This window comes from Castanea sativa, chromosome 11, assembly GCF_040712315.1.
Source record: "Castanea sativa cultivar Marrone di Chiusa Pesio chromosome 11, ASM4071231v1".
Classification (NCBI taxonomy): domain Eukaryota; kingdom Viridiplantae; phylum Streptophyta; class Magnoliopsida; order Fagales; family Fagaceae; genus Castanea; species Castanea sativa.
In genome coordinates, this window is record NC_134023.1 from 16,536,369 (window position 1) to 16,557,596 (window position 21,228).

The following is a 21,228-nucleotide window of genomic DNA, read 5'->3' on the forward strand; positions in this document are numbered from 1 at the left end:
AAAAAATTATTTTTATCATCAAGAGCAGACACTATAAGTTAAAATTTTCTTATATAAAAAAAAATAAGTGCATACCATAGTAGCGCCACCAAGCATTACATTAGGCTTTACCATCAGCATTAAAAATGCAAAAATTATGGTTCAAACATAGTAGAATGAGGAAATTGGGTTAACTTGGGCCAAACATAAAACAATAAACAAAATAAAACAAATGGAGTATACTTTATAGTTTTTATATTGAAAATCATCAAAATATAGCCAATGTACTATGTTACATTGAAACTGTACAGTATTTTCTTTCACTTAAAACACTTAAAAATTCCTTGGACCTGAGTGAAAAATGATGCATCAGCTTAAGAGCATCAAAATGAATCTTATAACTTTTTTTTCCAGTTCTTACATAACTGTTACATGTTTCGTCCACATCGAAATTTTACAACTTGAATTAATAATGTTCCCTCTTTACAAAAAGAAGCTGAAATCTAGTGTTATGTACAACATGATAGCACACAAACGAAGACCAAATCACTACAAGGTTGTGTCTTTCGCACCAATATTCCAGTCAATTGCAAGTAGTGGGATTTATCCAAATTCATACCAGCTAAGCACTGTCAAATCACTGATCAGACTGTTCGAGGTAGAAAACACTTGATTCCTCAAGAAAAAATATACAGAAACCAATTTTATAGCCACAGGCTTTTCTATTCTTCCATTCCTACTCCTTCAAATGCAGCTGTCATGGAAGCTGATGCCTCTTCTAGTGTCCGCTTCTTCTCAATTGAACTGAAGGCCTCGAGAACATCTCCCACCTCCCAATCATTATAATCTTCCATCCCAATTCCACATTCTAGTCCAGCATTTACCTGGCCAAGAGGACAAGATATTTTGCATTTTAAAAAACAAGAGAAAACAACATCCATGCCAAGCCAACGGAATATTAAGGGCAATCACTCTACTTAAGATGTTTAGCCACAAATAATCTAAAGCCCAACATACTGAAGATGCAGTAAAGCAAAAGATATCCTCTATTTTAAAAAATAATGTGGGTGTCCAAGGCTCTTAGAGCACCTTACTAATCCCTGGGTGAGTGCAATCCCCATACCACACACATTAGATAATTACGAGGAAGAATCCCTTGGGTTGCCCTAAGAGGTTGATTAGGAGACTTAAACTCAAGACCTCATGAATTACATGAAGCTTGGTAATCACTAGACCAACTCCTTGGGATTAGCAATAGATATCTTGAGTTAGAGAAACAAACATGTATCGAGGCCAAAAAGCAATATGATATGCGTCTTATTACAGGCATACATCCTACTCACAAGAACCTCAAGAGAAGTCAACTTACAAATTCATACATGGAATGTAGATAGCATCCTGCTAGTAACTAGCAAAGGAAGAAGTCATTATGTATTCATATACTTGACAAATAAGAAGCCTTTGATCTAAGGGTATCTTCCAATTTATTATGCACAAGGACTTTAGCATGTATGTGTAAATTATACAAGTGTACATACCAAGTCATTATCAACAAAATTATGCATGTGCATACCTTTTTTTCGTACTTACAATCAAATGTTCTTATCTATTCTATAGGTATGTTTATTATGCAGGAATGTATGATTATGGGCCTGTGAATATCCCAGAAGTGGAGTTTCTTTTAAGTCCTAAACATCGAAAGACAACTCTCCATCAAATAATAAATTTAGCATAATTTGGCATGCTTCAAGATCCAATGGAATTGCAAGTTCAGAACACACATCAAAGACAAGAAGACTGACTATATTATATTAGTTTGCCAAAAGGACAGATATTCTAAAACAATTGGCATGCCCTCGTATCAAAAGGCAGAATTTGTAAAAATCAAACCTCTTTCACAATTTCCTTAACCCGTCTCAGAGAATCAAGAACGCCAACATGAACTACTTTGCCCTTTCGAATCACCCGAATGCCACAACCATTCACCACTTTTCCATCAACTACCATGCAGCCAGCAACGCGACCACTGCCACTGCTAAAAACAGCCCGGACTTCCACTGAGCCAATTGTTACTTGTTCCTATCAACATAAGAGCAACAATTCAATATTAGAATTTCAGTGATAGAAACTTCAGATGTTTATTCAAAGAAAAAGCAATGCATGCACCATATCGTTAGTACGTAAAACAGGACATCCCAGGCTTAAAATAAGGACAAGTTACAAATTTCTATAAGGCATTCTATAACGAGTACTTCAAAATGGTGTGTGCACAATGCCACGGAAGGGGGAGGGGGCTGGAGTGACATTGCTAAGAGCATGTCCAGGCAAAGAGAATAACACAAAGTATATGCAAAATTGTACAAGTATACGCAGCACATACAAATTCATGCAAAATAGCAATAAAAACCTAGAAGACCAATAAATTAAAACAAGAATGATTTGCTTCTTATAGGTGCCAAAAATTGACAACATAAAGGTCAATAATAATGAAGGTAAAAGTGGTGTGATAAACAACATGATCTGCAAGGATTTAGCAGAGGATAGGCTACTGATAGGAATAAATACAGGAAAATAATTCAAAAAGCCAACACCAGGCAATTGGAGTAAGGCTATGTTTGGTACTTATGTCATACATGTGTCCTGTTACATAGACACTTCATATTACCTTTGTGTTTCGCATGGGGAAAAAGTAAACAGACTTCAACAACTTATTTGTTTCCAATTAAAAGATTAGAAGGTTCAATGAATTTGAGATCTAGACACAGTACAACTGACATGCACATCAAAATCCATGTAACACAATGCATCTTTGGTTGAAAATTACATAATAATAACTCACCTCAACAGGTTCTAGGAGTCCTTCCATTGCATTCCGCACATCATCAATTAGTTCATAGATAACTTTATACAGTCGAATCTCAACGCCTTTATTTTCAGCATAGCTTTTCACAGATCCCGAAGCTTTGGTATTAAATGCCAATATAATGGCGTTGCTGGCAAATGCAAGATCAACATCACTGTTGCTTACATCTCCTGTTGTTTGCAAGAGAAACTTCAAAGTGACATTATCTTGTGGCAGCACCTGTAGAGCTTGTCTGACAGCCTCAATGGATCCCTAATCATGATGAAAATCAAGTTTAGTGGCAGGTTCAAAAGGCTATGAAATATATTGTATAGATACTCTTTCAGTACAAACACAAAAGATGCTTGCAAGTATACGTGTGCAAGCACCATATATTTGTGTTAATCATAATTGATCTTCCAACAAATGCATTGATACATAAAAAGATTTTAGATTTGCATTCAAAAGTGAAAAACTGAATACTAAGCAAACATCATTAAAATTATATTATATCTTTATTCCTCTTTCATTTTTTCACTAATATCAATGGTTTATAACTTAAAAAATGGGCAGATTAGGATCAATCAAGTTCTCAAGAAGTGGAAACAAGTGCAATGTACCCATGCAACTTCAAGTTAAAGCCATAAGAGAGGATGCAGAAGCAACGTTTTTGGGTGTCCAAATAAAATTTTCCATATGTTATCATCCAATTTGCATGTGGATCTTAGAGACAGATTTTATGAGACATTACTTAGGTACTTCTACTTTCACTTAACTACCTAATGTCTGACTTTTAGAATATTAAAGAACATGATGAAATAATTGTAAAACTTATTCGTAAGTGTAGAAAATGAGCAAATTAGATGGTCTAAACAAACCAAACAACCAATCCAACCAAAGATTTTCAAGTCTTGATAGTTTTTGCAGCCAACTCTATCCTGTGCTTTATAGGTCTACAATCCAGGTGATCCTATCTAATGAGCCAAACCAAACAAATATTTCATGCCAATCAATTATACCATGGACAATTAACCTATTATATGTCCAGTTCTTTCTAGTCAAGCCATTTATGAAGAGAGAATAGTGTATTAGAATATGTCATTTCCAAGACATTATATACTCCTTCCATCTCTCAACATTTACAAGGTATAATATGGCACTATTTTCAACAAAGAAAAAGACAAAAATATGGCCTAAAATGCCATACTTTATGACATAATTGTCCTATGAACTAGTTTGAAAACAACCTCCTCCAACCCACTACATGTCAATTCAAGTAATCATCCATGTGTACTTTTAATCACTTGACAGTTTTAATTGTCATGTGACTAGTTTAAATTACTTAATGAGTCATGTGATTAAAATACAAATAAATGGTCATCTAAGCACCACGTAATAGGTTGGAACAAATTCTTCCTCCAATTAGTTTGAAGAAAAACATTGTCCTTTACTTTATATTGGAGGTGTCAAGACTTTTGATAGAGCTCGTCTACTTTTTGAGAAAAGGTAAGGGTAATATAAGGAATTGAACTTGAAATTTTAAAATTTTTTAATATTTGGAGACCTTAAAAAGGAAAACACATACATGGTAAGTTGATTACTTATCAAAAATGGGGAAAAAATAATACTACAAGATTTTATTCATTTGTCACAGTAACTTCTACCTTATATAAAGACATAAAATGCTCAAATTATTTGTGCTTTAGCTCTCCTTTTAACCATCATTGACGAACAAAGAATTTTGGTTTCCAGTTTATTTGCAGCTCTCTATATTTTCATTTGTTAATCATATCCCCATTCTTCCATGCACTATTATAAATATCCAAAGGCTTTCCAAGCAATTAACATATGATGTTGAGAATTTGAGTATGATAATTGCACACCGCTACACACAAACTATTTGTAGGTTCATTGAAAATCCATTATGATGTGGAGATCATTTTGGAGACATACAACCAGCATCATAAATTTCAATGCTGCAAAATGTTAAAAGGAAGCTTCTGAAATTTCTAAATTGATGTTCATTTAATATTCCGCTGACTGTGACATGATCAATTAGTTAACACAAAAATTAAAGTAATCTAAAATCTTACTCAAGAAAGTCTTATATTATTCAAACTTGCAACATGAAAAACCTAGGCTTTCAGACGAGAGAAAGACAGAGATAAAGAACAACACACAAAGCTTACTCAGCTTTCTTTAATTTCTAGATAAATAAGTATGCATACCTGAACGTCAACCTTCATGATGATATTCAGCTGGTGCAAGTCTAATCCAGACTGCTTTCCAGCTGAAACAGCAGAAGCCAAGGAAGAAAGAGTAATCTTCCCATCTCCAGCCTTAGCTGATATACGTTCATCTCGTAATGCCACAGCACGTGACTCAGCCCTTTCACGTGCAATATCAAGGGAGCCAACAACCTCAAATTCATCACCAGCAATTGGAACATTATTTAACCCAATCACCTGCATATGTATGGAGAAGTAAAATTTAGAAAAACATTGCACCAAAAGTCAGACAACATAGTGTAGGCATCATTTGAGAAAAAAGAATGCTAAGGAGTTAAAATCACAACCCCACCAATCCCAAGAAATAAGAAGCTTAACCTGATTTTCAACTAAACACTTTACAAAATATCTCTAAAGTTACTTGCATAAAGAACCAATTTGATTTTGCTTGTATTTGTTTCCAATTGTTACAATAATGTTTAAATGATCAAATTCACCATTTACTAATAGTTTAAGCTTTTGGGAGAAGTAGTAATTCTTGAGTTTGAACTTTGTTTCCACTCTACATCCCACTTAAAGAATTAAAAATCCTACTTGTTGGCCCCACTTATTAAGAGGGAGTACAGACCCACACAAGAGGGAGAGTGTTAGTAAATGTAAAGCTTTTGAGACAAACAATAATGAAACAACAATTATACCTTTAAGAATGAGTGCAACTGATACCAAAAAAATGCTCAAATGGAATAAATCTGAATGTCAAAGATATAAAAAAAAAATGATCTTTTGCATTAATGCTTTTAACAGCACATGATCTCAAATCTAATTGTAAGTAAACTTTCTGTCTTGCCTCAATGTGGTTTGAATACACGATTAGGAATATATTGTTAATTTTCAGAGATCAATCTCGATATTTCTTTCAATATTTATTCTAAAGATAATGTCTCCCTTTCTTAATGAATGCTCTGTACTCAAAGCCCTTTAAAGCAATAACATAATGTTCTTCGTATTACTTTTTTAAAAAAAAAGTTATATATATATATATATATATATTTCTCTTAAGAAATAAAGCAATTCTTCATTTTTCCCCCCTTTGTTAATTCAGCTTTATTTTTTCTACTTTACTTTTTGAACCCTAAACAATTAGCTAATAAAGAAAAAAGTATAAAGGATCCTTTAAAAGGGTCTTTAAACTTTTTTCTTTTGCTAAGTGATGAAGGAAATGAGTGGATGAATAGGTACTAATCCCAAGTGCACCTCAAAAGTAGTGAATAAGGACGTGTGCTTATAAGCGTCTAACTCAAATAGTACTTCCTCCTTCCACAATAGTCAGATGGAGAATGAGGTTGATGGTTCAAGGCCCACTGAGTACATACATAACTTAGCATCAAAATATATTACTTAAATGCAATATTGGAAATAGAAATATTGATTTCTATGGCTTGACTTTACGAGATGAAGTTTTAATTTTATTACCATATGCTTATTCTTTTCTTAAAAAAAAAAAACCCTTAATAATGTGTCCTAACATTTAACCTTTTTGGGGGCAATCCAGAACATTTCATTAAGTTTTTAATTTATTACTATATGTTTTTCTTTTCTTTTTTAAACCTGAATAATGGATCACACTTACCTTTTTGGGGGTCAGCCAGAACATTTGATATTTTTAAAGGGCTCACCATTTTTTTTCATAAAAAAGTCACAGGCACCAATTAAGGACAGAAAAAAATATGCTTTGCATTGGGTTGGGGGGAGGAGGGGGGTTCATGACACATTAATAAATACAAATAAAGGGGAAATAAACCTGCACAGGTATAGAGGGTCCAGCTTCCTTCGCACGATTTCCACCATCATCAAATAAAGCCCGCACCTGACCATCAGCATAGAGAAACATCCATTAAAGATGGGGTGTTGTGAATAATGCAAAAAATAACCAAACTAAATAGCTGAGCATGTCAAACTTAATCATTTGATTACATAAGCACTGAATTATATCTTAAAGAAACTTTTTGGATTTCAAACTACCATGTACCGACCTTTCCAAAGGCTTCTCCACAAACTACTATATCCCCTGTTTTAAGAGTCCCATTCTGCACAATAAATGTAGCTAGTGGTCCTTTAGATTTATGAAGACCTGCCTCAATGACTGTGCCCTTTCCACTTCTATCAGGATTAGCCTTCAACTCTTGTAACTGAAAGACACATGCATATTGTTAGGATATAAAAGAGAAAGATGTAAAAAAACAACACAACTAATTGAGAATATTTGATCATAGGCCAAAGGTACAACTCCAAGAGCCCTCCACCTACATACTCTACAACCAGTTTAGCTGACACATTAATATGTGAAATTTTGAACATACAAAAAGAAGACCTTCATTCTTGGAAACATTTCAGCAAGGTAACCCTACAGCATATTTTAAATCTTACTATGTGGGTGAAAGTTTTGTACCTTTATGCCTAAATGTTTTAATGGTAGAGGTGTTGTACTTACTTTTCATGATTTATGAACTTATTTAAAACATTGCCAAGGACAAATTGAATCATTACAAGATCTGTCATTCCTGGGCAAAAGACTAGCCCATGAATATGTTTACTCAATCCCCCCCCCCCCCCCAAAAAAAAATAAAAATAATAAAGAGATAAAAATGCAAATAACTGTAAATGATGAAAATATGAAGAAAAATGAAAGGAATAAATAAATCTCTCTTACAAGCTTTGATTACCATTGCTAGTAAAAGGTAAGATTTTCCTTCACACTTGATTTTTTTTCTTTAAAAAAAAAAAGTTAAGGTTTTTATAACCTATTATAATAAGAATATCAAAGGCAACAAGTTTGCACATCAATAGCTTCTAACTTACCTCTGCAACAAGCATCACCGTTTCCATAAGATCATCAATATTCTCCCCTTTAAGAGCGCTAATCTGTTAAAAAGAGAATGAAAAATGAATCAGAAAATGTATAAAGCACCAATGTCAGATGTTGTTACAACTCCTGAGCTTCAGATAACAACCTGAACCATTGGGGTATCACCACCCCAGTCTTCAGGCATTAGGCCAATTGTAGAAAGCTCTTGCATTACTCGTTCTGGATTAGCTCCATCTTTATCTATCTGGTGCAATGAAAGAAATATGATTGAGAATCAGAAAGTTCTGAAGCCATGACCACGCAAAGCAATAAGGATTGCCAAATGTTTTTCCATGTTATCATATTTTATCCCAAAAAGAAAAAACAAAATCACATACCTTATTTATAGCAATCACTATGGGTACTCCAGCGGCTTTTGCATGAGCTATGGCCTCATTTGTTTGAGGACGGATTCCGTCATCAGCAGCCACTACAATAATAGCAATGTCTGTCACCCTTGCTCCACGAGCCCTCATTGCTCCAAATGCCTACATGAGTGGATATAATAGATATCATCTAAAGCAAGACTGTACAAGCAAGTTACAGTTCATTAAAGCAAGTTACATTTCATTAAATCGTAAATAATGTTTATAGAACCCCGAATATGATCCATGAGGATATCCTTTGGGCTGGCCGGGGGGTTGGTGTGGAAGAGAAAGTCATTAACACGTTTTCTGAGTAACATTTGTACCTCATGTCCAGGAGTGTCAAGGAAAACACATGGCTGCACCTTGCCATCTATAGGAACTAACACCTCATATGCACCAATTCCTTGTGTAATCCCACCTGCTTCTGAGGCAGCTACCTGCAAATATCTAGCAATCAAGCTTAAATTGAATAACATGTATGACAAGCCACCAACAATAGCACAAAACTCCAATAACATACAATATGATATAAAATCAAACATGACAAGTAGGGGTTTCTCTAAAATTATCAGTTTTAACCAAACTAAAAAAAAGAAAATTAGTATTCAAAAAAAGATTACCAAAAATAAAAGAGCCATAACATCTTATACTGGAAAGAAACTGAAAGGAGCATCAAGATGATTAAGCTTCCATATGTACCTTGCTCTTCCGAATATAATCCAAAAGGGTTGTCTGCCAAGTGGGTAGCAACAAAAACGTATTAGCAATCATTTTGACATTTAAGGCAAAAGCAAGAGAAATTAACAGGAAATGGATGCAGAAGGTCCAAACGAAAAACAGGATCGCAAATTGCCAACACTTACCTTCCCGTGATCCACATGACCCATTATAGTAATGACAGGAGGCCGGTCTTGTAGTTTGTCCAGGTCTTCTTCATCAAAAATTTCCTTCTTTCTTGCCATTTCTTCCACTTTGATGGAGTCAGCATCTAGGACTTCCACTTCATGCTCTCTACAGATCATTTTCACAATATCTTTGTCTAGTTTTTGCACCCCATCAGGCTTAATCCCTTTTGAGTATAAATATCCGAGAATTTCACCTTCACCAATAGTCAAGTTGTAGGCTAACTCCTCTATCAACATACCTTCTTCAGCAACCTCAAGAATTTCTACTTTGACAGGAGCTGCCTCTTTGGCAGCCTGAAGTTTGGCCGCCTTCCTACTTGCTTTAGTCCATTTCCTACCCTTCCTTGCAGCACCAGGGATAGAGACATTAAGTTCTGAAGTGTCCTCATCTGTGTCAACATCTTTAAACATTCGTCTCCGTGATCCACCAGCTGGAGCATTTTTCTTACGATAGTCATCTTTGAACTTTCCGGGTGGGGGGCCTTTTCCTGGTTTTGCTGGGGCTAAAACAGCTTGGGCAATTAGAGGATCAACCGCTGGTTTCTTGGAAGCAAATTTGTCAATCAAAATTGGCTTACGTTCTGTAGTTTTCAAGCCAGAGTCAGTTTCATCAATAACCGATGACTTTGGAACTGCCCCAACATCCTTCAAAACAACAGGTTTCTTTATCACAGGCTTTGGAGCTACAGAAGGCTTTGCTTGTAATTGTGGTTGTGGTCTCAAAGGTGGCTGAGGGGGCCTTGGAGAAGGAGGGGCTTGAGACTCTACCTTTCCCCGTGCCTCCTTTTTAGTCTCGTCTTTCACAATTGTCTTATTACCATTCTTACCCTTTACCTCCTTTTGTACAGTAGCGACATTGTCCCCTTTCCTCCACACACTCTTCAAAGTTTTAGAATTCTGAGTTGCTCCCGCCGTCGAAGTACTATTTGTGTTAGATGGTATAGATTTATTTACAACCCTACTCTCACTCCTACTCCCCGGCTTACTCACCCTCGAAGTTTCTAACTTCTCTGCCTTCTCCAATACCTCTCCAAGCGATTCAATCACCTTATTCCTCTCCTCAACACCCCCCAACTTTCCATCACCATCACCAGAATCCCCATTGATTCTTGATGGTTCCCAAGTAGACCCTGACGACATCAAAACCGGCTTAGGAGTCGGCTTACGTAGAAAACCAACATCACTATCATCACTTTTACCTCCTCTATAGGTGTTACTTTGTTCAGAAACCAAGTCAGTCGCTGCTGTGGCAGAATATTTACACACAGACAATGACACACAATGCCACCTCTTCTTCTTAACCCAGTTCCCTTTTGTCAAACAACCTCTCCTCACCAATGAGTAGTGTGACCTTTCAGAAGCCAAACTTCCAAAACTGGCCATAGAAGCCAGAGAAACCATTGTTCCTTGCATACTTCCTACTATTATTAACATGGGGGTCTATAAAAAGTAGTCCCCAACAACAACCTGAATTCAATCCTTTCTAATTCCTTATATCATATCCTCCACCCTCTACAAATCCCAGGTGGTCAATTAGCTGAAAAGTTGGTATTTTCAGTTCAGAAACAAATAGAACAAACAAAATTCAAGCTACCCAGAAATGAAATTGCCCCAAACAAACTATATATTTAAATATAAATGATGACACCCAATAATTTAAAAAAGAAAAAAACAGTATTAGTATCTTACCTCTCCCAGAAAGTCGTGATTTTTTTGGTGAGAGTGGAAGCAAGACCGTTCTGGGAATCCTATGGTTATAGATACAATGTTGTCTGTGTGAAGAAAGGTAAGTGAGGAATGAAATTTGGGTTCATGTGGATATGGAGAGTTAAGGGGATAATATTATGGTGTGGGAAAGAAGAAGCTAAATTTGGTTGAGAGGGAATATATGTGAAAAAATATGTGTGGCTGCTTCTCCGCCTATCAATGTGTAGTGTCACGAGATGATAAGGCTGTGCCTTGTTTTGTTTCTAACTTTCTATGGTCCATGCCTTTGTGGTTTTTCTTTTTTCTCTTTTTTTCTATTTGTAATATAAGGGTTATTGACGTAACCAGTTTTCCACCGCTAGATCAAGGTGATTGATTACAGCCATTGATCTAAGGGAACTAGCAACAGTCCACCTCAACAGTCAAACTCGTGTATTTTTTTTCCTCTCTAATTTATTTATTAAAAAAATTGACCATTTTGTTGTTTTTTTTTTTTTTTTGATAAAAACATTTTTTTGTTGTTGTTTGAGTAGGCGGTGGAACATGGATGTTTGTTTTGCAGTCTTATGTTATCTCTTCGGTGCCTGCTGCTGAATTGGGATGGGAATTGGATTTGGTGTAAGTGATTGTGGTTCCAATTCCAAGTAAGAAGTCTGTAACAAATATGAGAGGAAGGAACATTATATCATAATACTCAATAATTAAATGTGAGAACTAGCTAGATGTTTACACTTTAAAGTAGACTTGTGTTGGTTTGGTATGGTTAAATATTTTTATAAAGGGTAAGACTTAGGTATAATACTTAGATGTTGTTTCTTATGTTTCCCTCATAAGATTCAGCTATGCGAATTTTTTTCTCATGGAATGAAAATGTATTTTTTAGTTAAGTAATTACATGACTGAATTTTAAGAGAAAAACTTAAGAAACTGCACATAAAGTACTTTACTTAAATTTTTGTTCTTTTATAAATATAATAGCATTTTAATTTATTGTGTCGTAACCTAATGATATATGCTTTTGTGAGGAATGCAAGCCTTATATTTTTTTCATGTCTGAGAGCCAAAATGGTGTGAAGCTATTCTGGGATTTTTGGTCTGACTAGTGTATATCAGTTCAGTAGTTTTATGGACTTAACATGGAAGATGATAATGGTTGATCATTGTGATGATTATGCAGTTGCTTTGATGGGAACAATTGCTTAGAGGTTGTAGGGAAACCGGAATGAAATTAACAATGGTGGAAAGTGGCTTGGTGAATTGGAGTTGTGTCGTGATGCATCTTTTTGGCTGCAAGAATATCAGGAAGCCACTATTTTTGCGGTTCCGTTGCCATCTGAAGCTATGGTCCAAAAATGTTGGTTGCCTCCATCATCTCAATTGTATAAAGTGAATGCGGATGGGGCTGTTTTTGAAGAAATGAAGGAATCAGGGGTGGGTGTGGTAATTCGTGATGCTAATGGTTTGGTTGTGGCTGCAATGAGCAAAAAATTCCATGTTCCTTTAGGTCCTTTGGAGGTGGAAGCCAAGGCTTTTGAATCCGAGTTGCAATTTGTCAAAGATGTGGTATTACAAGAGTTCATTTAAGAAGGTGACTCTCTCAATGTGGTTCGTGCTCTACAAGGTTTATCATCTCCGTTTGCTTCGATTATGCATATAATCTATGAGATTCAAAGCTCATGTCATGATGTTAGGACAGTATTGTTTTCTCATGTATGTAGACAACGAAATAGACCTGTCCATCTCTTAGCAAAACATGCTATTAGTATTGTTGACTTTATGGTTTGGATGGAAGAAAATTCTTATTTCTTGGAACAAGCTCTCCATCATAATGTAATGTTTTCTTCTGTTTAATGAAAGTTTTGAAGTTCGATATCAAAAAAAGAAAAAAAGAAGAAGAAGATTGCAAGGATGGTGGGTTGGATGTGTTTAGGCCCAAAAAGGTAGTTGGGTAGTTATGGGCCAATGCTACTCTAATAGATTTGGGCCAGCCAAGTATTGAAGAATCAGCTCCAACGTTTATGCCGGCTTTGAGTGACAAGGAGCGACGTTGGCAGTGTAACAGCCATACAGTTTTGCATAAGTTCATGGTGAGTAAGAGTGCTAAACTACTAGTTTGGAGTAGGTAACAGCTTCCAGAATCTTGTACACGTAGGTACATATAGATACATAGAATAGATCTCTGTCTCCATCTATTGGTATATTTCATGCATGAATGAATGAAGCTTTTGGCTGTGAACCAGCGCGCTTTCACAGTAATGGCATCACCGCTGAGGCTGAGATTTATAGCCCGCAAGGCTTGTTTGCGTTGTTATTCTTCTTCTGCTTTGAAATGGGAAGGTGGGGTATCCATGGTGCAAGGAGCTTCCAGAGGAATTGGCCTTGAATTTGTGAGCTTTCTTTACTTCCTCTTTCCTTTTCTTCTTTATTGGAGTACAACAGTTCTCTATAAAAAATTTACTTACAATTTTAACATTGATTGCTCAAGTGAAATGTTAAATTTTCATGATATTCTGTTAATGTTGCATCCTGCCAGTGCTAATCAAAGCAAATGAGGAAAATTAAAGCTTCTTCCTAATTTAGAGTTAATTTCAGTCAATAACTATTAAGCGTGTACATGTTTTGTGATACTGATGTCCAACTCCGATTACCAAAATTAAAGTCAAGGGTTAAGTTCAAGATATAAAAAAGTGGAAATAACCAACAATTAATTTTTTTTATAAATTTTATTTTATATAATTCGATAGTTACAATAGGGGGGTTGAAACTGTATGTCTATGATGAAAACACGTCATTTTGGCTACAAGGCTCTTGGCTAATTAGGGATTCTTTTTGTCAAAATTACCAGCTGTCCTACTGCCAACATGTGTAATTTTTTACTTTTTAAATGGGAGGTAGAGAGGGGATAGTTTCGATCTTGAAACTACTTACTTTGATAATAATGATAAATTAATAGTTGTCCCAAAGTTTAAGCTGTTAGGAAATATGATTTTAATCACTTAATCATTGTTATAAAAACATGGTCTTAGGACTTAGGAGTTAGGACCCCTAATTGCATTGGCATTGCAAGTTGCAGCAAAGTCAATGCCAAGGGCCCTGCAAAGTGCCACTTATCCCACCAAAGAGAAGTATTATCCCCATTTCCAATCTGGTGCTTAAGAAAAGGCCTAGTTGTATCCTTAATAGTTTAAACCCCAGAACCTTCTTTCAGCACTAAGAGCATTGAAAAGGTTGAGGAGACAATCCTAAAGCTAATTGCAACTCAAAACATAGGTTTTTATTCCAAGCAACCCATGGATATCAAGATAGAGTGAATAAGGAGAATATTATATTTCTCATTACTAAGTCTTTTTTCCAATCACCATTTTTTCTAAAACCTAAAACATCCTCCATATTTTGATAATATAAAAAATATATATTCCAACTAAGCTTAGCCCCAAAAGCTTTATCTGAAGCTCCCTGTCACATAAAGCACAGAAGTTTTAGTCAATGGCCTTTACAACCTTTGGGGGAAGAATGAACTTTTTTAGTAATGTTGTGTTTAATATTTTAATTTTAGACTTTTATGCATTGGTGTATTACTGTATTGATTTAAATATTTTCGAAAGTAATAATTTTAAGAGGAGGCTTTACTTGTCATCAAGTAGTGGAAATTTTCCACGATCACTTGTCAAGATGTGGAAAAAATTGTCTTGTTCACAAACTGCCTTCTTGACCTTTTTTGGCCTACTCTAATGTTGGTGGTCAATCCACAGGCATTGTCTTCGCTACTCTGGTATAAACCTTGAAGCATGTTCTGAACTCTGGTTTGGTGTGCTTTGGTTGGTTTTCTGTTCTTCCAATAAGTCTGCTGCAAAATTGCCGGTCATGATTAGACAAGAGTTTTAGATGTCTTTTGGAGGCCACCATTAAGGGTGTATAGGTATAACAGTTGCTAAGTGATTCTTTAATTTTTCAGATGAATAAAAAATCTTCCATTGTATAATTTTTATGGCTACCTCATGAGTTTATGAAGTAGTAGTTACTAAAATTTAATTTTCAAGTTGTTTTTATGAAGGGAGATAAGTTGTTTAAGGGTGCCAAAGTTGAACGTCTTTAGTTACTGATGATTATCCTCATGGCTCTTCCATGATCTTATGAACTTGTACTTTTTAGCATTTCTAATTTCTGCTGTGTTGCATCCTTACTCTTTTTTGTGTCAGATGCTGCTTCATTTTGAGCGTGCAGAGTCTGAACTTTATGGTGCATCAGTACCATTGTCAATATTCATTAAATTAGATTTCTAGGTATTTGAGTTGCATTGTTTCTACCATAATCTGTAGATGCTTGTGACAAGTTTTTTTTATGCTTGTGCTCTTGTCCAGTACTTCTATTCCTGAATTAAGTGAATTCTTCTGGTGCAACAAGGTCGCAGAAATCTCATTTTGTTTTTAGAGTTTGTCTGCATTAAATTGAGATTGACTCTAATGGACCATTAAGAGATAGGAATTAAATCAATGAAGCATTAGTTCAAGTAAATCCTTGCAATCCTGTGACTTATTTTCTGCCTCATATAGGTTAAGCAGCTGCTGGAGAAGAATGAGAAAGGGCATGTTGTTGCTACTTGCCGTAATCCTGATGCGGCATCAGGGCTTCTACATCTGAAAAATAGATTTGCTGAAAGACTTAGCATTCTACCATTGGATCTGACCATTGAAAGCACCATAGAGGTTATATGACCACTTATTCAAAGGGAAAACTTCTCATTTGACCTTTCCAAGATGATTTTTGTACTTTTTCAGTGTGGTACCCTTCAACTATCTAAATCTACTAACCTTGATTCACTAGACTGATGCAATCAAGAATTTTTCTTTTCCTACAATCATTATTTGAGTTCAATGATATTCGTTTTGCACATTTGAGATTACTTGGAAGATTGTTAGGCCTTTGGTAGAAATGAAAAGTAAGTATAGAAAAATTGGAGGTTTATTGATATGGGTGTTTAAAGGTTGTTTAGTTTAGTTTTGTCAAAAAAAAAAGGAAGAAAGAGAGGAGAGAAAGGTTGTAAGATTTGCAACTTTTGCTTCCTTTTTTTTGGGTCTTGTCAATGATATGGTACATTAATAGTTAAGATTATAGAATTCCCACTTATCAGCAACAAATGTAGTATTTGTTATTTACCCTGATATTTTGTCACATTTCAGGCATCGGCAAAGTCTATAAGAGAAAGATTTGGTTCTTTGAACCTTCTTATTAATGCATCTGGAATTCTCTCAATCCCTGATGTGTTGCAACCAGGTACAGCTTGTTTCATTGTTTGGAGCATGATTTCCAGACTTGTAGCAGCTTTGACATCTGCAATAAAATTTCTAATTGTGAACTGAAACTAAGATATTTTGTTACGTTATTTTACTTTTTCTATTAAAGCCCAGCAGTCAGTCATATTCTTCTATTTGCAGTACAGAAACAACATTGACCAAAGTAGAGAAATCATCTTTGCTTCTTGCATATGAGGTTAATGCTGTTGGTCCGATTATGGTGATTAAGGTATGCTCATTAAAAATTTTCATTTTATTACTGTGTTTGATGTTGAACAAAAAGGTTTTAGTAGACCAATGCCTACATCCTGTTAGGTGTGTTTGTTTTATTAAGTTGGAACAAAATCTCTAAAGAATATTTTTTGAGTAATATTCAATGAGATGAAAATGTAGTCCATCATTTGTTTGTTTCTATTCGTAATGGGAAAATACAACTCATGAACCCGTATAGGATCAAACTGTTGACCTTGCCCTCCACCCACCAAATGTTCCAAAGACCATTGAAAAGATGATTCTGTTTTTGTTATATATTCTTAAACAAAAGTGTGGAAGAAGACTTCTTCACATTGTGGGATTGGAAAGACGTCTAGATCTAGCATGAAGAGATGCATATAAATCAACTAATCACTACTGCTCTCCACAGATAATATCTAGATGCAGAAGCTACTTCTTAATTAACTGGTTTCCCCAATAAACAGTGTAATTTTTTTTTGCAATAAGCCAGTTATTGGAATGCTTCTATCTGAAGTTTTGATTGCAATTGGGCTTGTTTAACTACTATTTTGTTTAAGCTTCTTGAGGCTTTATAGCTTATAGTATAACCAAATATTGTGGTTTGTGATTTGTACTTGCAGCACATGTGGCCACTCCTAAAGGTTGGCGGAGGCTCTGGGACTGAAAGGGATGTCGCGGTTGTGGCCAATTTGAGTGCTAGGGTGGGATCCATTGGAGACAATCACCTTGGGGGTTGGCACTCTTACCGATCTTCAAAGACAGCACTTAATCAGTGTATGAATTCTTCCTTGAAGTCTTAGCATGGATTTTCTAGTTCAAACACTGCAAAATTATAAGTTGCACCAGGGCTACTGTCATATATTTCATCAACATATTCCCATTCTTTTATTCAGATAATTGTTTTAATACATATGCCCTATTTAAGACATGTCATTGAACATGTTGGGTATTGTTGTATTGGTAAGTTAAATTGCAAACATGCATCAATAACCACATTGTCAAAAGAGACTAAACAAATAAATAATGGCTATGATGAACTATTATATTCTTTTCAACTGATGCTTGCAGTGACAAAAACTGTGTCAGTGGAGTTTGCACGAAAAAAGGATCCTATCATATGCATTTTGTTGCACCCAGGCACAGTGGACACTGATCTTTCTAGGCCATTTCAAAGAAATGTTCCAGACGGCAAACTATTCACCAAAGAGTTCTCAGTTCAGAAGCTCTTGGGCATCATCAACAATGCAAAGAGACATGACAATGGCAAGTTTTTTGCCTGGGATGGCCAGGAAATTCCTTGGTGATTGGTCATATTCATTAGAGGCGTGCAATATTAAATAATTATATTTGAGTTTGAAATTTTTGGTCATTAATCTCAATTGTTTTTGATTAATTTATTTTCTCTGTTAATAATTAAGAGAACTATTGACTATTCAATTTCTCCCTTTGTAACTTCATTGGTTCTCTGTTTTCTACTCTGATGTAACTGCTTTCAGAAAGTAAATGGCACCTTCTTGTTGTTTTCAAAATGTGTGCAAAAAAATTCAGCCTTATGATTTTTTGGGTAAACCTTACTAACCGATGATACCAATCACATTGGTGGCACAAATGAATCAGCTTATAGACTAGAAACTTTAACTTAATAGAATATTCGTATATTAGAATTTAATTCTATGATTGGATTTTATTTTGGTTAAACTTTTCACTCGGTAAGGATTTGGTTATTCAACTTTGATTGTTGTCATTGTACATGTTATATTGTTCCTAGCTTGGTGGACTCATTTTTCTTGTTAATTGAAGATAAATATGTTACTATAGCTGTGAAGAACCTTTCAGATGATTTTTGGCTTCTGTTGGGCAATTTCTGTCACTACTAAAACATTATTGAGCTAGTAATGATGGTCCTCTCTTTTGGCCCCATTAGATGGACATGTGGTATGCATTTGATTTTAAATTTCACATGTCTTACATTTAAATAAAAATAAGAGCAAATTAGAGGATTCAATGAAAAGAGATCTTATCCCGTTGAAATATTCTCTTCATATTACCTATTAAAAAAAAAGTTCTCTCTACATGGAAAATTTCATTTATTTGAGCTGATTTTAGGCGTAAGTAAAAGGCCAATAAGTTTATGGGCTCATGTTAAGCCCCTTATGAAAGGGTCCATTTATTCAAATATAACGTGACGAAATTGGTTTCTTACCTATAAGAAAAAGGTCTCATTTTGCAACTTGTTCTCAAACAAAGGAAAAAGATAACCTAAGATGACGACAACTCTCAAGGTATGGTTTTGGAACACTTTTTTAAACTCAAAAGATGTTCATTTTTCAAGCTCCCACTGAAAATTAGGAAACACAAAATCAACAATTAGGATCCTCTAGAACTTTCATATGTTGTAAATGATATAAGGTTTTTACGAAGAGAACATCAAAAGAGAAACTATGGAAGAAGAAAGCTATATTATTTACCCGTTACTCCTTTACAAACGAATACATCTACATATATAGCAGAAGTCGTATGAAAGAAGTCAAACTAAAACAAGATAGGAAATAATCACCTAGTCACTAGCTATCATGAAAAATAAAAATAAGAAGAAAATAGGGACATTAGGTGTCCCTACAATATATATATATATATATATATATATATATATATATATATATATATATATATATATATTAACTTTTATATTTTGTTGTGTAGCATGAGCTGGTGGTATGAGATATCATTTTACTATTTGCAAAGATCCACAATACTTCTCGCATGCTTATCTTATCCCTTTTGGGAACCTTTAAAGGAATGCCATTTTTAAGATCAATCATGTAGTATTACTTCTCTCTCTCTCTCTCTCTCTCTCTCTCTCTCTTATATATATATATATATATATATATATATATATATATATACATATATACCGGAGAGTATACCGATGTGTTTCGTCATTTCTATATGACTTATGTGCACATTCTTAGGGGGAGAAAGCCATAGGGGAGATGCATATACCAAAGGGAAGAAGACAACTTTTATGAGAAAACCTTATTTTACTTTGTTTCACTTTATGTTTGTTTTCTCGCTGTTTTATGGTGCTCTGATTTACTTTTAGTAGCTATACTTTGTTGCTCTCACTGCATCGTATTTATGTGTTAGAACACACTTGTGCCCTTGTTGGATCTTGCATCCTTAATGCAAATACATTTTGTGTTTTGCATTGGTTGTGTGTTCTTGTGCCCTTGTTGGATCTTATATCCTTAATGCAAATACTTTGGTCTTTTGCATTGGTTGTATGCTGGACATGCATATATCCTTATGTCTTTGTGCTTTAATGATTGTATGTTTGAATGATCATTTGCTTTGCTATATGATCATTGTAGTCATTTCTATATGACTGTTTTGGTGTATGATCAAGTTGCTCATATGTTTCTCATCATGTTTACTTGATCGCATTTTACTTGTTACATTATACTTGTCCTTTTATTACTTGCTCTACCTTGAGAGTCTAATGAGTTTTGTACAAGTGTTTCAGGTTATAGGTATATATGTTCTAAGTGCTTCACAACTTCTAGATTTAGGTGTGAGTGAGTTTTACCATTGTTCCCAAATTCACGTTTAAGTCTAGAGTTTGTTATAGGGTGTTTTGTCACGGAATCGCCAAAGGGGGAGATTGTAAAGTTGTGATTTTCAACTATGTTTTATGTTAGCTTTATTCCATGAAAAAAAGTATTGTATTTGCTTTAATTTGTTTCTTTGTATTTTTGTGGGATTTTATTGTATTGGGTTTAGTATTAAGTTAGTGAAGACTCAAGCTTATTTGAAGATCAGTGCATTTTGCAACTAGCTCGTGAGAAGTTCTCGAGAAGAGTTCCCGCTAAAAGGGCATGTGAGAAGCACATGATTAGAAACTGAAGAGTCATGCCAGGTTGTCAATTTTGCGAGTGTCTCACGGGTAAGGTCTTCTCGTGAGATACCTATCGAAACTCTCTGCTTGGAGGATTTTTAAGTGTGACTTTCTTACCCTTCACCCATACTATATATACCCTCATTACCCACAAAAGTATGAGAGGCCATTTAGAGAGAAAAAGCCTAGATAGGTTTTCTACAACATACACACCTATCTTTTAGAGAGAGAGTTATCCATCTTTAGCATGAAATCATTGTAGCCTCTTCTCATTCCCTCTCTCATTGTCATACCTTGAGAGGAGATTTGTACCCAAACACAACCCACACATTTTCAGAGTGTAGAGAGTGTTTTGGAGCTTAGGAAGTTTTGAGAATTTGCCAAAAGAAGCCGGTGAGGCTTGGTGGATGCAATCGGGCGTATTGCGAGATCTGGAAAACTAGATAAGATACAGTTCTGAGAAGTCTTGTTGGAGTAGTAGCTTGGAGGGCTTAGATACATTGGGTAGATTAGGCTTGGCGAGTCTCTTGCTATTCGTGTATCCCAACTTATTGTCTAGTGGATAGATTTACCGCTTGGAGAGTAGCGGAGATGTTTTTCACCAAGTTTTTCGATTTCCTCTTTAATAACACATCGCCGTGTTATCTTATGTTTGCATCTTTCTTCTCTTACTCTTGTGCTTTACTTTTATTATTTGTTGTTCATGTTTATGCACTAGAGTAGTACCGGTTGATTGCGATTCATTTACTCTTGTTTCCGCACTTAGTTTAAGTTAGAGTAAAATCAATCTAGCCATAATTTATTTTAATCTAGGGTCTAAACAGCTCGTGTTTTAAACACAAATCCGAACTTTCAATATATATATAAAAGA

General features: G+C 35.1%; 2 protein-coding genes across 2 annotated transcripts; one reads left to right on the forward strand and one right to left on the reverse strand.

Moving 5' to 3' along the window:
• Nucleotides 1-334: 334 nt before the first annotated feature.
• On the reverse strand, nt 335-11,165 carry LOC142615629 (translation initiation factor IF-2, chloroplastic). The gene is made up of 13 exons (XM_075788369.1): nt 10,917-11,165; nt 9,186-10,764; nt 9,022-9,054; nt 8,646-8,759; nt 8,293-8,442; nt 8,061-8,159; nt 7,909-7,971; nt 7,083-7,238; nt 6,851-6,916; nt 5,050-5,286; nt 2,819-3,094; nt 1,870-2,058; nt 335-863 (listed from the first exon to the last, which is right to left on the reverse strand). The coding sequence occupies exons 2-13, from the start codon at nt 10,659-10,661 to the stop codon at nt 702-704; spliced, it is 3,021 nt and encodes a 1,006-aa protein (XP_075644484.1). The 5' UTR covers nt 10,662-10,764; nt 10,917-11,165; the 3' UTR covers nt 335-701.
• Nucleotides 11,166-12,963: 1,798 nt separating this feature from the next.
• Nucleotides 12,964-17,991, forward strand: LOC142615188 (uncharacterized). Its single transcript, XM_075787888.1, has 6 exons — nt 12,964-13,321; nt 15,488-15,640; nt 16,115-16,208; nt 16,375-16,457; nt 17,083-17,236; nt 17,531-17,991. Exons 1-6 carry the CDS (start codon nt 13,151-13,153, stop codon nt 17,764-17,766), a joined length of 891 nt encoding a protein of 296 aa, XP_075644003.1. The 5' UTR covers nt 12,964-13,150; the 3' UTR covers nt 17,767-17,991.
• Nucleotides 17,992-21,228: the final 3,237 nt, after the last annotated feature.